Source organism: Ailuropoda melanoleuca, chromosome 8 (assembly GCF_002007445.2).
Source record: "Ailuropoda melanoleuca isolate Jingjing chromosome 8, ASM200744v2, whole genome shotgun sequence".
Taxonomy (NCBI): Eukaryota; Metazoa; Chordata; class Mammalia; order Carnivora; family Ursidae; genus Ailuropoda; species Ailuropoda melanoleuca.
The window spans coordinates 50,571,249-50,590,695 of NC_048225.1; the positions used below are offsets into that span (position 1 = coordinate 50,571,249).

Consider the following 19,447-nt stretch of genomic DNA (forward strand, 5'->3'; position numbering starts at 1 on the left):
GTTGTGTAGATTTGAAAACAGAACACAGATCCTGACTTTGACTCAGTGACCCCCAGTCCGCTGATCCTTTGTCGGGGCTCCCTTCACCCTTACATGCCTCCAGATGTCACCAGAGCGCTGGCTGGTGAGGGACCGGCGAGGCCAGCAGGCAGACAGCCCCTGACCCACCTGACAAGATGTGCCTTCTTCGTGTAGTTTGGTCCGTGAAACCCCTCCTGAAGTGCTGTCACGTGTCTTCTCAGGTGTGACACAGTGACCCTTCAGTGGGGCGTGTTCGTTTCATGCCCATTTCAGAGATGGTGAAACTGTGGCCCAAACCTGCGAAGTGGCTGTAAAGTGAGAATACGAATGCCTGCCTTGCACGGTTGCCGTGAGGATTGCAGGTGCACCCAACGCCCCTGAGAGGCAACACTGCACAGCAATTAGAAGTGCAGGATCTCTGTCCAGCTGAATGGGGTTTAAACCCGGCTTTCCCGCTTGCTGCCTGCAGGCCCCTGAGTGGGCTCTTCAACTTCTCTAAGCCTCAGCCCCTCACCTGCAAATATCAGTTCCCGTTCTTCTGTGCCTTACTACCTGTAAGGACAGAAGCATGATGTCTATAATAAAAAAGATATACCCATATATAAATAATTATTTTAAAAAATTGGAATTACACTCTCTGAAATTTTAGATTCTATTTATTTCACTTCCGATTATAATGTGTTTCTCCATATAATAATATATTTGACCTTTTTTCATCTCTTGTTTAAAATTTGTCTCCCACACTGTTTCATGCTCCTTCCTAGAAGGGAATAAATTCAAGTGTACATAAAGGAAAGTAAGTAATAGTTTAGAGAGCATCCCCCAGTGCCAGGCACTGTGCTGGGGGCTCTGTGGACGTGATGTCCAGCCCTTCATAACAGACGTGCAAGGCAGACATTTACATGGGGGGAAACTGAGGCTCGGTGAGCTGAAGTCATTTGCCCAGCATGGCACAGTGGATCAGCAGGAGAGCTAGGATTAGAATGGAATGGGTGTCTTTAAAAAAGAAGCCAGAATATAAAATTCCCTGGAATCTTCAAACAACCAGACTCCTTTGGATGAAGGATTTGTAAGCAGCTTCAAGGTGTGATAATCTCTTCAGGCGCTGTCGGTCCCATGAAAAACGATCATGGATTGCAATACAGATCATTGATAGATACCTTCTGGAAGGAGAAATTTCAGGGGAGCGGAGAACAAAGCTCTCTGCTCTCCCTCCTCCTCCCCATCTCCCATTGCTGGAATGGAGAGCTCCCATAAAGCCATAGAATTCGGTCACCCTTCAGACCATCTCTAAACCACGTTTCTTGTGATAAGAGACAAGAGAGAAACTGACCTTTAAAAATCCTGTGTTGCAAGGGGCAGATAGAGATTTTGCAAGCCTTTTCAAAGAAGGCACGGAGTCTATTACAGAAAATGACAAAAACTTCTCCCAGATGTGTATGGGGGGGAGGCACTTTCCACCTCATCCCCAGGGCCTCCCTGGATGCTGTTCATGCGGTGCTGTAAAGCCGCTCTGTGGCCACACTGCGGGCCTCAGTGAGACAAGGTTGGCTGCTGGGTGCAGAGCCAGGGCAGCAGCTAAGCCCGCAGAGAGGGAGATGGACGTGTAATACACTGTCCACGGGGCCCTGAGGGTAAGGACCATGCAGACAACCGCAACACGAAGTTTGCTCGTCTGTGAATTTCCCAGACGTGCTCCCATCTCCATTCTCCTTTCAGCTTGCTCATGTCCACTCCCTTCCCAGTTCAAGCACTCTGTCTTCTGGGATATGGCCCAGCCCATAGCTCAACCTGGGTTCCCACCTTCCGGCTTCCACAGCCCCATCTCTTCCTTCTTTCCCAGCATCCTGTTGTCTCGGGCTCACCCAACACACTGCATCCTGCAGAGGTGTGACTGTCTTCTCCCTGTCTGTCCACATGATGGGCACCGAAGGGATGGGCCTGTCCCCCTGCCTCCTTTCTAAGGAGAGGAATGAGCTCCTCCCAGGGGGTACTGGCTTTCACCACACCCCATGGCCTGGCCAAAGTAATTGAGCTATTTGGCTTGGGGTCCTCAAATCATCATTCGTTCCTTTGTTCAATTCATTCAACAAATGTGGCGCTCACTGTGTGCAGGGCATTGTGCTCCGCATTTGGGGTAGAGAAGTCAACGAGTCCGTTCCTGCCCTCTGTGGAAGCGCTAGAATGTCCAAAGCATGGACAGATAAGGATGTCGACTGTGGCATAGTGCCCAATAGCTGGATTGGGAAACAGATAAGAAACCAAATTCCCAGCTCTGCCCCACTTCACTAGCAGGATGACATGGAGTCAGTCACTTACCCCAAGCCCCAGGGTCCTCATCTGTAACGATGAGAAAGCTGGCTGAGCCACCACCTTCAGTAGGACCCTGGGGCACACCTTTTGCTTCCTGAGGGAGTTTCAGCCAGCCAGCCACCAGGAGAGATGGGCCCATGGCATAGAAAGGCCAGGAGGTGACTGTCAGGTTAGCCCCCAGAGGCTGCCCCATTGACCCCCCCGCCTAACTGAGTAGGACACTGACATCGGGTGTGGAGGTGAGTCGCCCAGGGTCCCACCACTCACTGGCAGCATTAAGATCACAAAATGAGCAGAAAGCCACTGCTACTCAGGACAGGGACTGATGGCAGGGGACCTCACCCGTCTCTGTGCCATAGCACCTATCTGCAGAATGGCCAAAAGCATGGAGAGGACCCCAGAACTTCACTGAATGACTCACTCTTTACAACCCAGGAACCCGCCAGCAATCCTGAGGGGTCACGCAAACAAATGATGTCTCAGACGTAGGAAGGGCTGTGCCCAAGGTCTCACGGCGAGAAAGTCACAGAGCCTGGGAAGGATTTTTTTTTTTCCTCTCCTATTCCCAACTCCTTGGTCCTCAAGGTCGCTTGACAGCCACCAGCAGGGCAGGCACTGAGGAGGGGCTGGAGGAAACAGCATGGCCTTTATCCACAAGTCGGTAGCACTGAGATGGAAATGTTAGCAGAAGCCAGCGCTGCATGCCCAATGTAGCATTTTAGCCCTTGGGGAGGGAGCTTTAGGGAGAACTTGAACCCCTTTGGAATGTTCATTTAGTGCCCCAGAGATCTGCATCTTTTGTCTGGTTTTTTCCTTTCTCCCTCCCTGTTTTTCCATCTCTCTTTTTACTCTCTGGTCTGACTTTGTTCTGGACGCCTCCTTCTCCCTTCCCTTTGCCCTCCACGCCCTCCGGAGGTCACTGCTGGGTGTGGCATTGCCACCCTCCAGCCTCCAGGAGTCCTAACTGGCCTCCCACATTTCCTTCTGCCCCCTTCACTTTCACCAGGTAAGCAGAGAGAGGAAGGAAAAAGGATATTTCTGGGGGAAAAAATGTTCTTTCCCAAAAGTTGGGGTTTAGAGTTCAAGAGGGTTTTACTGAAAATTTTAAGGAACTAGAGAAAAATCTTCCCTATTTGCCTGTTCTGTTTGCCTTTCTGTTTGCCATAAGAAGGGTCTGTCAATGGGAATAGCATACAAATGAAATATGGACATTTTCTAAGTCAACCAACTTGTGTGTAATATAAAATTAAGTAAGATAGGAAGTCCTCGGAAAATGTAAATATTTCCAAACTAACCAAACTGGAGAATCATGAAAACTATACATTGAGGTGTTTCTAGTCTACCTCAAAATTTACTTTTCTGTCCCCAAAGCATACTTTTTCCTCTTAACATGACTCTTCTCAAATCTGTCACCTCTGCCTAAGACGACAGAAGAGTGGAAGAGTCTCCCTCTACTGTAGGCGGCCGCATGCCCCGCATCAGGCTGCCACGTGCTGTGTTTGGAAACCAAGGGGTTTGTACAACAGCCCTTCTGGTAAACTGCCCTTTGATAAGAGTTTTGTGGGCCCCCTCATTTTTGGAACAGGTGCTTCCTGTAACAGTGATCATCTCCATCAGCAGAGGCTTAGCTCACATTTACTACTTTGCAAATCTTTGCTGAGTGAACAATGAGGGAGTGTCCACCCAGAAAAGCCTAGGCAGACAGAATCCGCAGCCTGGCATTGTCCCTCTGTCCTGTGAAGCCTACCCACGAGTCATTCCACAGTCCCAGGACTTTCATGAGAGCCCTGCTTGTGTGGTGTGGCTCCATTTCAGAGAACCCCAATCTTCAAGTTCCCTGGGTCTCCATTTCCCTAACTTACAGGTGTGTCTCAGGCCATCTTTGTCTAATTCAGTTCTCTTCAAAGCCAGGCTGCATCCAGAAAGGGCTGCCCTGAAATATGCAATGGGAGCAACACAGGACAGGTCCGTTGTGAGGATACCTGTCCAAGGGAAGCACCCGGCCAAGGAGCTAACAGGGACCCTGGTTTACCAAGCATGGACTTAGGTACAGGTCATTGTGCCAAGTGTTCCATGTCCGTGATCTCACCTAATCCCTATCTGTGAGGTATGTCTGATTGTGCCTTTTACAGATGGGCCGAATTGAAGCTCAGAGCCCTTGCTGAGACTTTCTAGCAGAATGGCCAACTAGATCACAAAGGGCCTCTGATCACAAGAAATATCAAGGAGTATAGGGATGCCTGATTCCAGAAGCAAGGGTGAAGCCAGAAGCTAGAGTAGGAGGCACAGGGATACTGAAATGAGCTCCATGTCTGGGGAAGGAGACAGAGAAAATCAAAATTAGAGTGGGGGGGTGGGGAAGTGAGTGCTGTGATGGAGGTCACCCAGGGAGCCGGAAGGGCACGGAAGGGTGGTATTTCAGCAAGACTCGTAAATTCATGTTTTCCGCTTAAGAAATAGTTCCCAAAAGTCTCTTCAGGACCCAAAGAACCCTTCATACTTCAGAAAGAACTGGGCTCAGATTCCAAGTCAGCTCCTTCTCTGACTACGAGAACTTGACCAAGTTACTCTATGACTTTGAGCCTACAGTTCCCTCTCCCTAAAATGAGGGTGATGGGGCGCCTGGACAGCTCAGTCAGTTGAGCATCCAGCTCTTGATTTCGGCTCCGGTCATGATCTCAGGGTCATGAGATCAAGCCCCGTGGCAGGCTCCACGCTCAGCAGGGAGTCTGCTCGAGATTCTCTCTCTCTCTCTCAAATGAATAAAATCTTTTTTAAAAAATAAAATAAAGCAAAATGAGGGTGATGGTGACAACAGTGGCTACTTAACAGAGCTGGGAAGGTTCCACGACTCATCCCTTGTCAAGCATTTAGCACAACGCCTGTAATCATCATCATCATTTAATATAATAGTAATAATAATAACTATAATGGCTAACCTTCCCCCAGGACTAGAGAACAGGAAGCAGTTCTTCCAAGATGCCACAGAGCAGAGTGTTTATAAAGAGGTAGAAGGCTGGCTTCCAGGGTCTGCTTCGGTGGTAAACAAGAGCAGGCAGTAGCTAATAAAATTTCAAATTAGCCATGACTTTTCACAGCCCTTCAATTGTGCTAGCTGATTTAATGGTCAACGTCCCTGCTCGCTGGGATTGAATAATGGAGCATTTCTGCAGAGTTATGGATGCGGCAGCTGAATCTGTCATGCTAACATCAATAGCAGAATGCAAATAACCCACGGCTCGTGCTGTAATTGTGTGTTTAAGCAATGTCTGACAGGGGCAGCACGAGGATGTGTGACGGAGCCTGCCATCTGCCGCAGAAGACAGGTGCTTCGCCAGGTAGTTAGTGGGTCATCCGGGAGCTGGGACAGGAGCCACGAGTTAGGACCCAGGACAGTGCTGGGGTCAGAGAAGGCCTTTCCTCCACATCTCACAATGTATCTGGGAGGTGAGCAGACAAAGGACAAATGGCCCTACACTTTGGTGAGCCACGCTGTAGACTCAGGGACAGGAAGGGGAAGTACCTCTTAGCAAGTACTTACTCTGTGTCCAGTACTCTGCTAGGTTTGTGGATATTACTATGTTTTGTATTTATGTCACAAATACTTACACAACACTTTTATAATCCCCTTGTAAGACACGTGGGAAACGGAGGCCAGAGAGTTGAAGTAACTTGCCCAAGGTCACACAGTAGTAAGTTTCAGAGCCAGGATTTGACCCCAGACAATCTGGGTTCTGGAGTGTCGGCTGTTTACGCTGCTCTGTCCTCACGGAAGTCATAGAGCCTTGAATGCCGTGCAGAAGTAGGCAAGAAAGACAAGGGATTTTCGTCCCTCATTTACCAAGGGAAGAAAACCTGAATTTCAAGGAGGTCAAGTGGCTTACCTGAGGCCACAGTACGTCTGAGGCTAGTAAGGGGTCTTAGGGGGCTGCCTGTGTGGATGGGGCACTGAATCTAGCCAGTGCTGTGCCCTGCCCTGGTGGGCGGCTTCTATGTTATAAACCTAGGGAGACAGAAGTGAGGGAGGCATGTCAATGATGAGGAGACTGGGGCTCGGAGAGTAAGAGCAGGCACTCGTCCACGGACATTCTAGGGGCAGTTCTGGGCCTGGACCTCAGCTGGAGCCTCAGGAGTGCTCCCACCATCCACGCTGTTGAGTTGAACTGAACGAAGATAGTGGTGTTCTGGCTTTTGTGGACTGTCATTTGGTTTCATCCCCTGAGTCATTTGTCAATTCATTCAGTTCTTGTTCATGTATTTACTTCACAGTCATGTTTTAAATACTTGGAATAAGTACTGGGGACACGACAGAGGTCACCAGAATAAGATCTAGGTCTCCAGGATGGTGGGGAGGCTTGCCCAAAGTCTCACAGCTAATAAGCAAGAGAGGCAGAATTTGAACCCAGAGGAACACATCCCCTTAGACTGTTTTCTGCAACAAAGCACACAGATTGTCACCCGGGGCTGTCCCCGTCCCCCCGCCCCCCCGGAGGGAGTATACTCGAATCTCTGGGTGTGCTTTCCATTTTAAGCTATGCTATTGGGTGTGAGTAAAAGCACTAATGCCACCAAAACTCTGTGGTCTGCTGGCATTTCTTTCTCTGTACTTTGGGAAGCTGGGAGTGGTACTATAGCTTTCGGTCCCGAAGAAATACTTCCATGTGGTGGAGAGGATTCCCTGCTAGTGGTGCGTCGGTCAGCGAGGACCCCACCCCACCACCACCCCCCACCAGCAGAAAGCAGAGCCGGGCCTCCCTGTACCTGCGCTGGCAGCTGGCAGCAATGCCGGCGGTCACAGTGCCCCTTCCTCACCCCCAAAGCCAGTCGGTAGGGCTCTCACTGCTCTTAACACTTGAACACCCCTCCAGACCATCCACTTCTTCCCGCCTCCACTGTTCCTGCTCTGTCTGATCTCTAGTGCCCCGCGCAAGCTCAGAAACGCCCGGGCCACCGCGGAGCCCCCAGCTGCCGCTCTGGGCCAGCTTCGGTCCCCACTCCTGCGTACAGGAGAGCTTCTTTCAGTGATGCAGACCAGGCACCGTCAGCCCTGCTTTAAACCTCCCGGGAGCTCCCACCATCCCCATCGTGGGGCTGAAATGCAGACTTCCTGAGCTGGCCCGTGGTCCGGCCAGCTTCTGCGTCCACCAGCATCGATAGTCTCTTCTTGTCCGTGTCCCTCACCTTCTGAGTTGAGTTTAGCAGCTCCAACGTTCCATATATTCTCCCACCCCTGGCCCATTATAGAATGCCCTCTGTGTCTTTGGAAAGAAACAGAAGCCCCTATCCCCCCTGTGCCTTGGCTAATGTCAGGTCCTTAAGTGTCTCAGTGAGTGGAAACGTAGGGAAGTGAATGAAGGCATTGGACTGACACGGCTGGTGGATCATAGCGGTAAGAACTTCATGCTCTCTCACCCCTGCAGATGGCTTGATGGACTGCATGGACCCTGATTGCTGCCTCCAGCCCCTCTGCCATGTCAGCCCGCTGTGCCTGGGCTCCCCCGACCCTCTGGACATCATCCAGGAGACACAGGCCCCCGTGTCCCAGCAGAACCTGCACTCCTTCTACGAGCGCATCAAGTTCCTTGTGGGCAGGGACAGCACACACGTCATTCCCGGGGAGAACCCCTTTGATGGAGGGTGAGTCCGCTGGGCCCCAGCCCCGGCCGTGGCTCTCTGTGGGAGAACTGAATCACCTCTAGGGCCACATTTGGGGCGGTGGGGGTGGGAGGAAGCCAGAAGGGTGGGCGTCAAGGCTCTTGATGGAATGTCGCGGGAGGCAGAGAAGCAGTCTCAGGTGCCCACACTTAGAAAACTGCTATCCCAGGCATTTGGAATTTTAATGAGCAAAGTTTTGTTGTTCCCACTGGGTGATAGATGGAGAGAGTGAGAAATCAAAGGTCCAAGGGGACTCTTGGATCAATACCTTCTTTGCAGTCGGCTGTTACTGGTTCTGCGGTCTCCAGATGAGCGGAAACGCTTTAACACTGTTCACCCTCAGAGCCAATGTCCAGAAGATGGTGGGGAGTGGGGTGCAGCTGCTGGCCCCCCAGGTCATCTGCCCGTGCATTCTCTCACAAGTGTTCAGTTGTGTCTGTCACCCACTGAGCAGTTGTTCACTGAGATTCACTCTGTGCCAGGTCCTGTGCTGGAATCACAGGGGTGACTAGGACATGGTCCCCGCTTGTGGGTCACTCCCAGTCTACTGAGGGGACAAAAAAGACCTCCAGGGTGATCCACCAGACCTGTGCCCCCAGGGTACTCTGGGAATGTCCAGGAGGTGCTCCTGGGGAGGGGAAAACTGTGACTTAAGAACAGTCTTAAAGATGAGAAATGGTTCACTCAGCCAGGGAAGGGAGGGTGTTCCCAGGAGAGGGAACAGCTTGTGCAAAGACCAGGGGCCAGCAAAGATACAGGAGCCAGCAAAGTGCCGCTCTCTATTCTCTGCTCCCCGGATCAGGCTCTGGGAACCAGGCAGAGGATCCAAGAGTGACTTGTAATCATTTCTTCTGAATGGCTTCCCGTGTAGGGAGGCCTCTTATATGCAGAGCGTTCTCTAAAAGTCAGCACAGTTCAGTTCAGCAGTTAGAGATTTCGTCCCTCCTGTGTCCATGACTTCTGTGCCAGAGAGTTCCTGCCCTGCGGGGACAACGGGGTTATGGTGAGGGGTGGGAAGGGTGAAGGCCAAGTTCTATTTAAAGGGGGAGGTCAGCAGGGCTTAGGCATCCGTTGGGCCTGAGGCATGCAGGAGAGTCTTTTGCTCTGACACCTTGGGGGATGGTGTTGCCTTCACCAGGTTGAGGATCTGAGAGCAGCAGCACGGTTGGGAGCAAGGTGAGGACCTCCACCCTGCACGGTAAGGGTGAGGAAGGGAGATTTTGTAGTTCATAAGCAATTCTGGAGCCCACACAGAGGTTAGAGGTGTTGATTTGGGAGCCTTCAACAAGCAAGCAGGAGTCGGAACCAGGAGCACACAACAGTTTGCTCAAGGAGGATGTGTGAGGGTAGAAGGGCTGGGCCCTCAGAAGGAGCCGCCTGTGGGAGACGATGTTGTCATCTCTAGAGCATAACCTGGAATCCAAGGAGAAGGCCTCCCTGTTGGGCCAGGATGGAGCCCAGGTTCTGGGCTTCACACCACAGACTGTGGGATCCAGAGCACGCGCCTCCCACTACCCCAGTCCCGCCCCACAAGGAGCAAGGACAAGACGGCGAAAGTGAAATGGGGGAGTCCTCTGAGCCCAGCAGGAGGGGCATAACAGGTGTGTAAAATCTTTCACACTCTAACCTTTTTAGAGATGAAAGTGCTTTGTAGTCCAAGTCTTTCAACTCACCTCAAGAATATTGAGAACCTCAGAGGCTAAATGGCCTTCGCAGATTCACAGGCCAGTCAGTGGCAGAGACAGGAGCAGAACTAGAGAGGAAAAACCTATTCATTTATCTTGGTCAGAAATGTTGCTTTTGGCTCTGGGTAGGAAGCTTTCTGCTCTTTTATTCAATTGTGTGACTCTGTATGCTTGCGGGCCTTTCTGTGCCATACGTTCTTTTAATCAACCGGAGATAGGCGTATTATTCCCACCAAGTGGACTGTTCCTTGCTCAGCCTCGCTTTACTGGACCCATTATGGGATCCGATCAGGGTTCTGGCTGGTTGGCTGCACGTGGCCGTTCTGCCTAAGGAAGGCCTTTACCGTGCCGCCGTGATGGGTGCCAGCAGGGACCACGTCCCCTGCATGTCTTCTGGTGACCCACCAAAGCCTGCTGTTTACATGCCACGGATCCCTGGGGGACCCACACAGGCTTTCGGGAATGTGGCTGCAGCGGGTCTGACTTGCTTAAGGAGCCTGTCAAGCAGGGAACTTGAGAACACCGTACCAGGAGAAATGGACCTCTCGGCAGAAGGGAAGAGTATAGGCCTCGGAGTCAGGCCAGCTTGTGTTTCCCATCCTGGCTCTGCCACTACCGGTTACGTGGCTCTGGGCAAGTGGCTTAATATAATACATATGTAAATGTCTGTCAACCCTCTAAACTGAGTCCTCCAGGAAAGGACTGCAACTTCCTCATTTGAACACTTACTAGGTACTCAAAACAGATACGCATACGATTACCTTGAACAATGAAGAAATGGAAGGGAGGGAGGGAGGAAGGATGGATGGATACATTATCTATTTTTCTTAATTTTATACTGAGGATTCAGAGTCCAGGGAGGTTAAATTATCTGCTAAAAATCATATTACAGATGAGTAGCAGAGGCAGGAGGAGAAGTCGGCTCCCAGATCATTGTTTATGTATCTGTCACCTTCAGTTAAACTACAGATGCTTTGAAAGCAGAGACCGTTCATCTCTCCAAACCTACCACACTTAGGGCAAGGCCTGGAATATGGTGTTCACTCAACAAATAAATGGATAACGGAAGCTTCTCAATGTTACTGTAAAAATTCCTTTCACCTAATATGTGCCCGAACCATTATGTCCCTGCTCCTTGCTCGTCTAGAGTCAGAAGAGACAGTGGTCTGTCACTACAGAGTACCCCCAAACGGATTTTTATGTACAAAAAGCCCAAGTGACCAGAAACCTGGAAACAGGAGGCATCAAATGCTGTTCTCGTTGGGCTCCCCACTGGGTGTCCGTGGTCTTGATCTGGGTCCGAAGACCGGTGCTTTTTTGCGTAGTTGGGATAAAGCGGAATCCGTTACCAGGTTTGGGTTGTGGCCTTCCTTCCTCTCATACAAAGGAATGTGGCTTCATGGAAAATGCCCAGAGTTTGAATCTTGGCTTTACCTCCCACCAGCTCTGTGTGACCTCAGAGGAAGTGATTTAAGCTTTGTGCCTGGACCTCCAATTACAAATGGGTGGTAACAATGACTATTTCACGAGTGCCGTTGAGAGGGTTAACCGAAATCAAGCACCTAGCACAGGCCTTGGTACTTAGGTGGTCAGTAAATGGTAGCTTTTACAGCAGCAGCATGGCCTAGTGAAAATAACAAAGCTTTGGGACCAGACAACTGGATTTATTTTTTTTAATTTTATTTTATTTTATTTAAATTAGATTAGCTGACATATAATGTATTATTAGTTTCAGGGATAGATTTCAGCGATTCATCAGTCTTATATAACACCCAGTGCTCATTACATCACGTGTCCTGGGTGGTGTCCATCACCCAGTTACCCCATCCCCCCACCACCCTCCCCTCCACCAACCCTCAGTTTGTTTCCTATGATTAAGGGTGTCTTACGATTAGTCTCCCTCTCTGATTTCATCTTGTTTTATTTTTCCCTCCCTTCCCCTATGCTCCTCTGTTTTGTTTCTTAAATTCCGCATACAAGCAAGATCATATGGTATTTGTCTTTCTCTGATTTACTTCTTTGGTTTAGCATAATACCCTCTAGTGCCATCCACGTCATTGTAAATGGCAAGATGTCATTTTTTGATGGCTGAGTAATATTCCATTGTATATATATACCACTTCTTCTTTATCCATTCATCTCAGGCAACTGGATTTGAAGTCTTTTGCATCCACTTTCTACCTGTGCGACCTTGGGAAAATTCCTTAACCTCTTTGAGCTCCAATTTCCTCATCTGTAAGAGCAGGGTAATGTCTACTTTGCAGACTTGCCGTGAGAATTAAATGAAAAAAAAAAAACAAAGTACATAAAGTCATCATCTAGTACTAGCCACACAAAAAATGCCTGCTAATTCGATGACGAGATGATGGTGATGACGGAGAAGATGATGATGGGGTGGTGGTGATGATGACGTTGTTAAAAAGAACTTCTAACTCCTTTTTAATTGGAAGTGTAACTTGATAGCAACCTGTCCTCCAGGGAAGTCCGGCAGCCACCAAGAGAAGAGCCAGGTTTAGGCTGTTGAATTCTTACTTGAGGAGAGGAAAAAGCAGCATTCTGCCAGCCAGCTGTCAGCTTGGGGCCTTGTTAGGGAGGCATCCATGGCCCTTCTCCAGAGACTGGGGTTTCTGATGGCAGGCAGACCTGACTTGGTACCTGTGCCTGACAGAAAACCCCACATTCTCCTGCACCCTGGATGCTGTGACACAACTTGTAGTGTCCGCACGGGAGTCCATTTAACAGGCTTCACGATGCAGGCTGTCACCCAGAGACCCGGCAGCTTTTCTGAGCCCAGCGAGGATGGGCAGCCTCAGAGGCGCCTTTCCGCATGCCGCAGGCTCCTGGCTGTATGTCTGACTCAGGGGGGCTCACGGGTAGCGTGCTGGGACCACGGGACAAGGTGGACTGACTGCAGCACCCTTCTGTGGGGAAAGCAAGCAAGCCGATCTTCGGTGCCTGGGGCTGTCTGCAGAACACTTTTCTTCCAAGGCCTGACCCCAGGGCTGAGGTGAAGAAGCAGGAGGCTCTCCAGATCCACAAAGGACACCAGGAGTCCTATGGGAGTTCCTTATGATTCTGTGCAGCGCCCCGGCTGGCGCCAAAGGTCCTGGAGCGCTTTAGGACATGAGGGCCCCACCAAGCATCGTAGGCTCTAGGCTGGGCTGGACTCGTCGGAGGAGAGCACAGAACTTGACTCAGAACCGAAGCAGAAGGACTGCCAGAAGGACTTGGAGAAGGAAGGCCTCGCTGGGGAAGCCTGACTGGCTCATCTGTGTCCCCAGAGCCCAGCACGATGCCTGGCCCACAGCAGGTGTACCATGCAGGTTTAACGAGTGCGCTAGCTCCGTCTGACATTCTGCCCCTGCCACCCTCACCTCCACATAAGTGGTAGAGACATGAACGACTTCTGCTGATCTAACATAGGCCTAAAGGGGGAGGGGACAGAGCAGGCAGGAGAGCCCCCATCACCAGATCAGGTGACTTGGATACCATCTTTGCTTCCCAGTCTGGAGGCCCAGCCCCCATCTGCTCAGTGGAACGCCCGTCCCTCACCTGGAGTCATGGGGAAAATACAAGCTACAGTGCCCTCGGAGTGGGAAGGAAGGGGCTGCTGAGGTCTGTAGGTGGCAGATGGACCCCCAACTAGCCATCCATAAAAGGAGGTTGGATAACAGGACCCAGGGTCTAAAGCTTGGGATCAGACAGTTGGGAAAGAGAGGGAAGCATGAGACATTTCCTCTCCAGAGAGCACTCAAGGTTGCTCTGCCCCTATGACACAATTTTGGTTCCATCTCTTCTCTCGGGAAGGACAGGCTGGACACAGGGCAGACAGATCCCTACAGCGAATAGTTGTGGACTGCCAATGCCAGAGCGTAGGACGAGGTTCTACAAAAGAACCACCCCCCGAGTTATTTGTGTATCAGTTCAGAGTAGGTCTGAGGATGCTATGGATGAGAGAAATGTGATGTTGTCAAGTCTTTCTGGGCCCCTGTAAGCGTAATTGCTCATCAGTTCACTCAGACGAGAAAGCTGGGTGTGGACAGACTGCTATGAAAGTCAGCTGATGGGACACACTGAGCCCAAAGAGAAAAGACTTGAGAGTCAGGGGACTTAGGAAAAGGAGGGGGGATGGATGACCAGAGCATTTGTCCCAAAGGAGGCAGAGGATCGTGTGCTGTGGGGAGGCTCAGATCCTCTGGGAAGCAGAGACCGGCCAGGCTCCGTGGGGTGCAGAGCTGCTACACAGACAAGCTCTGTTTGGTACATACTGCTCTGCAAGGCCTGCAAGCAGACATGCATCTGTACCCCCTTACCTGAGGGTTCTTCGTGTGCCCCAGCCTTTGGTGGTCATTGAACCCCTAGTGCCAAGCAGAGAGGTTGGCACAGACTGAGCCACATGGATGGCAGAATGAATCAGTGAATCAGCCAATCAGCCAGTGCCGAGTGCCTGAAGAGAGGTGGAGACGAAGTGTCCCAAGAGTTCAAGAGCATGACCGTCCCTCCCACTGCACACCTCCGGGGCTGCCTCTGGTACCTCTTTGTGTCTCCAGCACCCAGCACACGCCAGGCCCAGAGGAGACACCAGTATATGTTTGTTTTTGAAAAGCAATGAGCAAGTCAACAAGGGAACTCGTGAATGGAGACTTCCGGTGGGGCGTGGCCTTCGGCCTGAGACAAAGATTTCAGTGAGGATGGCGGGCCAATAAAACATTAGTTCTCCCACTTCTGGGCGCAACAACCCATTAGTGCGTCATGGAATCAAAGTAGTGAGTCGAAATGATTTTTTTTAGAAAGCAGTCAGTTTAAAGGGAATGGGGTGCAGTGGAATGGGAGGGTATCAGTGCAGCTGCGTGGAAAGGATATGCACTGCACGAACGTGGTTGGTGGTCTGCGCGCACCTGCACCCGTGCTACTGAACAAGCTCCATCGCTCAGTGTTGGTTTCAGTAGAACAAGACTTAAAAATGTCTTCTAGACTGAGGAACTGGCATGACTTTCCGGGACAATCAGAGAATTGAGAGAATTTTAATGTGGCTGGAGCATAATTATGGTGATACTGTTTTCCAAATCAAAAGTCGAGAGCCATGCTCCAACATTTGAAATCAAGATGGTCTCAGGAAGTCTGGGGGACACGATCCTCATGTGCAGAGGGGGCCTGCGGGAGAGGGAAGAACGTAGGGGTAGTTTGGTCAGGAACCAAGAAAGATCGTCCCTCGCCTGTTCGCTAACCAGAGGCGTTTGTCGTCTCCGTTAGGACTTAAAACTGGCTACAAAGAGAAATGAAGTAACCTTGATGCCGAGACGCCCTGTAAGTCTTGAGAATTTCCTTCAGATCCTTCTATAAAGACACAGAGTTTCCAGGAATTTTGAAAGCAAGGGTTTCCAAGAGGAAAAAGTAACGGAAAGGGGGGAGAAAAGTTCACAGATGCGCTGGGATCTTTCATCAGCGCACCACAGCTCTAAAGCCGCGTGCGAGTACCAGTGGCGGAGCAGTTACAGAGAGACCCTGGCGTGCCACCACACCCACGTCCCCAGCCCCAGGCCTTCGACAGCCCTCGCAGAGCCCTCGGAGAGGCTGAGCGGCAGAGACCATCTAATGGAGCTTCCTGACAGCTGGCCTCCGAGTGAATTTATTATTGAATTATGCTCCTGCGTTTCAGGACAAGCTGTGCCGACAGGCTACCCCATCAGTGTAAGAAAAGGGGGGCAGGGAGAAAGACAGTGATAAATTACCCTGACGGAAGATGGAAGAAGGTAAAGATCCTGCTTCCTCCAAAATGTCAGCCATTATATATTATTCATGTTGGTTTTTTAAAAAGCCCTCCCCACATTGAAATGAATGTTTATGATGATAAAGCCACTAGGTGAATTGAATTCAGGACGCAGGCGGCAGCTTCTCACATCACCCTGATGAGCAGCTGGCAACCCCTCCTGTGCCACTTGATCATCCCTTTATTGATTTCAAAACCGAATTATGATCTCGGTTTGTTTGGTAGCGTGAGCGTGTTCCCAGCTGTCCGTCGCGGGAAGCGTTAGCTGGGGACGCTGTGCCGAAGCCAGAACCACTCGGGGCTTTCGGGGAGAGGGCCTGCATTCAAGCCGTTGGGCAAATGAGAGCTGATGACCTTGGGGGAGCCAGGCCCCATGTCCTCAAACGTAATGTGGGGCTACCCATTCCCACCCTGCAGGTTGTTTGGAAGATTAAATGAGATTAAGTACCCGAAAGCCTGCTGGCCGGTACGTAGCGCACATTTAGTAAAAACACCTACCATTTACAGAAGATGTTCCATGTGTCAGCATTGTTTGAAATGCTTTGTAGGTTTCCTAAGTAGTAACACCTTTACGTCTCCCCCCAAACCATATGACCTGGGGATTTCATCACCCTTCTTTTACAGATGGGAAACTGAGGCACAGAGAAGTTGAGTAACCTGGTCAAAGACATAGGGCTTGTAAGTGGCAGAGCCAGCATTTTTTAAAATATTTTTTAAAGATTTATTTGTTTATTTTAGAGAGCGAGCATGCATGAGCAGGGGGAGGGGCAGAGGGAGAGGGAGAGAGAAAGAGAAGCAGACTCCCCGCTGAGCACAGAGCCCCAGTGCAGGGCTTGATCCCACCGCCCGGAGATCAGGACCTGAGCTGAAATCAAGAGTCGGACTGACAGAACCATGCAGGTGCCCAACGGAGCCAGCATTTGAAGCTGAACCAATTGCCCCTGGAGCCCATGTGCCGAGCCTCTGTGCTCCGCTTGGTCCTTTATATTCCCATCCCTGCATCTTCGGTTTGGAAATCTGAATGAACAGGACCCAGCTGGTCCTGACGTTCTATCGGATTCTGCCCAACATGATGTAAAGCTAATGTGCAGTAGGTCTCAGTGCATCAGAGCCCCAGCCTCAGAGGCAGGTAGCCTGGGCCTGCATCCTCATCTCACCCTTTGCTCGCTCTTGTGACCTTGGACAAGTCTCACTCTGTGCCTCATTTTTGCCATCTGCCATATGAGGATAATAATCCACACCTCCTGGGGCTGTCTGAGGATGAAATGAGATGTAAAACACCTGTGCGTCAGGGCAGTATGCATTCAGTGAGTGTCAGCGGCCCTGTCACTAATAGCAAGAGTTGGCATGAGCATTAGCAAGGACATTAGTGTTTTTATAGGTTTTAGTGTCACTATGAGAACCGGGAGACTCTTAGCCAGAAGCATTAGTGCCATTAGGGAACTGATGCCGATGCCCCAGCCCCATGGCAGGTGAATGAACCGTGAGATCATCAGCTCTTTGTGGTAGAAGAGGAAACTTTGAGGTCAGAGAAAGCTCTTGGCTCAGCAAAGTAATAGCATGACTCTCCCAAGTCCTGGAGAACCTGGGGTCCTGAGTGAGGGCTCTCTCAAGCAGTAACTCCCGTGTTTGTAAGTCAGGGACTTAGCCGACCCTGATAAATTTCAAGCGATGAGAAGTAAAAATACCGTAAAGCCAAGCATCACATTACTACTACTGGCCTCAATGAAGTGCTTCGGGTCAGGACTCAGCAAACAGCTCTGCAGAGAGTCTAACCAGCTCTCCAGTCTGATCCCGGAAGTGTCAAGAGTTGGCTCTGAGTGAACCCCGCGGTGATGGGCTATGATGTGGACAGATGCTACCTCTGGACGGTGTTCTGACAAAAGAAAGATATGTGCCGGGTGCCTTCCCTGCCTCTGCCTCCTCCTCCCACCCCTATAGGGCCCTGTGGGTCCACCTGCAGGCGTCTAGAACCAACCCCAATCTGAAGAGAAGGCTTCGAGCAGCCCCAGCTTCTCAGCCTCAAGTCCTTCAACTGCTCTGTGTCTGACCAGCGGCTTGCCAGCTTTGCCAAATGGGTTTCTGCCTTGTCCCAGAATCCCAGCCACACTTTCTGTGCCCCAGTTCCTGAGGTAAGCAACTCGGTACCCCTGCCACCCAAGAACTCAAGCCTCGCCTTCTCTTGCCAGGTTCTCACCCCTGCCACATCTGGCTCTGGAGCTCCACCCCTGCTCTGCTCAGGACCTGGGCTTTATTACCTGGTAACACATGGGACCTCCACATCCAGGCTGCCCGTGGGAGCCCCCTCATCATGGCTATGCCCCGTCAGATCCTCCTGCCCTGTCCGTGTATGAGCTGGACTTTCTGCAGGCCCTTTTGTGCATCTCTGCTCAGCATTGTCCCCAGCTCAGGAAGTGGGTCCAGTTGTGGTCCATCCTTGTCTCCCCTTTCTGAGCAAAGCAAGAGAGTCTCCCTTTTTCAGGTAAAAGTGGGACCCATCCTGTGCTCTGACAGGAAGACAGGACACACAGTCATGGAAAGGACTTGTACACTGAGATACTGTACCTGGAGTCATGCTTTAGTAGAGCTGCCTCGAGTTTTTCTAACAGCACAAACCATCTCCTGAGAATTCTTCTCAGAAGCAAGCCTCTGGCTACATAGCACAGAGAACAGCCTATCTGGACATGTCGCACACCTTCCATGTCCATGTCCCCAGGGTTTCCAAGCCACGTCGTAGGCAGGAGCCTTTCTCCTCCAAAACGATCTCCCCTGGCCAACCACTCTCAGTCCTGCTTCTCCTTTGCCACAACCAATGGATTCATTTCTCTGATATATAGTGTTATGAACAGTCAAGGGCTCTGCTCTTGTGTTAACTTTGTTGACCAGGAGAAAGTATTCCAGAGGGCTCCTGTGGGAGATGACTCAGCCCAAAGCAACAGCGTTCAGTGGCCAGGTTGCCCACAGGCTTGGGTGATCTGACCTGTGGCCTGGGAGCTCATGCTCCCTGCGTATCTGAAGGACGCAACAGCTACACGAAGCTAGGCGGTCACAGAGTGGTGGCTTCTGAGCTCAGCAGATACAGACTGAGGGCCCAGGAGACACTAGCAGCTGCCAGGCCATCTTGTCACTCAGTGCCCCCAGGTGATATCAGGTTACCATAACACCCCTGTCAGTGCCCTAGCTTTGATGTGTGTTAGAGGGGATCCCTACCCAGCCCCAGAGATCACATACCTCGCCTGTAAACGAGGGGTTGGATTCAGTCACCCCCAGGACCCTTCTAGCTTAAAAATTAAACTTCTCCCATTAATCAGAAGAAGATTGTGGATTTTTCCTTCTATCTCCCCAGACATATGCAAATAGTCTGAGAGGAAAAGCTTTTTCTGAATGAACTGGAGTCCTTCCATGTGATGTTTATTCCACATACCCAGCAAGTGATCTGGAAGCCTCTGGCAGAGTCTAAACAGAACCCAATTCCAGTCGGAAGAACAAAAGTCAGGGTACGTGGGCAGAGCCTGGAGCTCGGCTCTAAGAGGAGGAAAGTTTGTGTGTCATACTGGAATGACTTGGTGGGCAGCTCCCCTTTTTATCCTGTACTGGTTTTACTTCTAGATACAAGGATTTTTAAAAAGTTAAATTGTGTTCATTCCAGAATGTGAGCTACTCCGACGAGGGGGTTGTGTCTGATTTATTGTTAGTTATTTAACTGCTCAGAATATAATAGGAAATAAGACAGAAACTACAGGCACTGCCCTCCTGTAGTTTCCATAAGTAAATAAGAAAATGGATGAATAAATATCTTCCCCACTGCCCAGCACTGTGTGTAGTACATAGTAGGTGCTCGATTAAAGTTCCAGTAACTGAGCCGTATTCTCATTTACCAGGCCTCTGTCTGCATTTCTCTTCCCTCAACCCATATATATCTATTTTTTACTTTGGGCTGATTGTAATAACTATATTGATTTTTTTCTGCTTTCATCATTTTCATCCATTCGTTTATGTGATA

At 50.5% G+C, this 19,447-nt stretch overlaps 1 protein-coding gene across 12 annotated transcripts in view; it reads left to right on the forward strand.

Annotated features, from left to right (window-relative positions):
* TENM4 (teneurin transmembrane protein 4) overlaps positions 1-19,447 on the forward strand; it is a 721,916-nt gene that overhangs the window by 620,496 nt on the left and 81,973 nt on the right. For all 12 annotated transcript variants that reach the window (XM_034666260.1, XM_034666259.1, XM_034666261.1 and 9 more), the window contains one exon: positions 7,755-7,971. In XM_034666260.1, the coding sequence (XP_034522151.1) occupies positions 7,755-7,971 (217 nt within the window). The remainder of the gene's footprint in view (positions 1-7,754; positions 7,972-19,447) is intronic.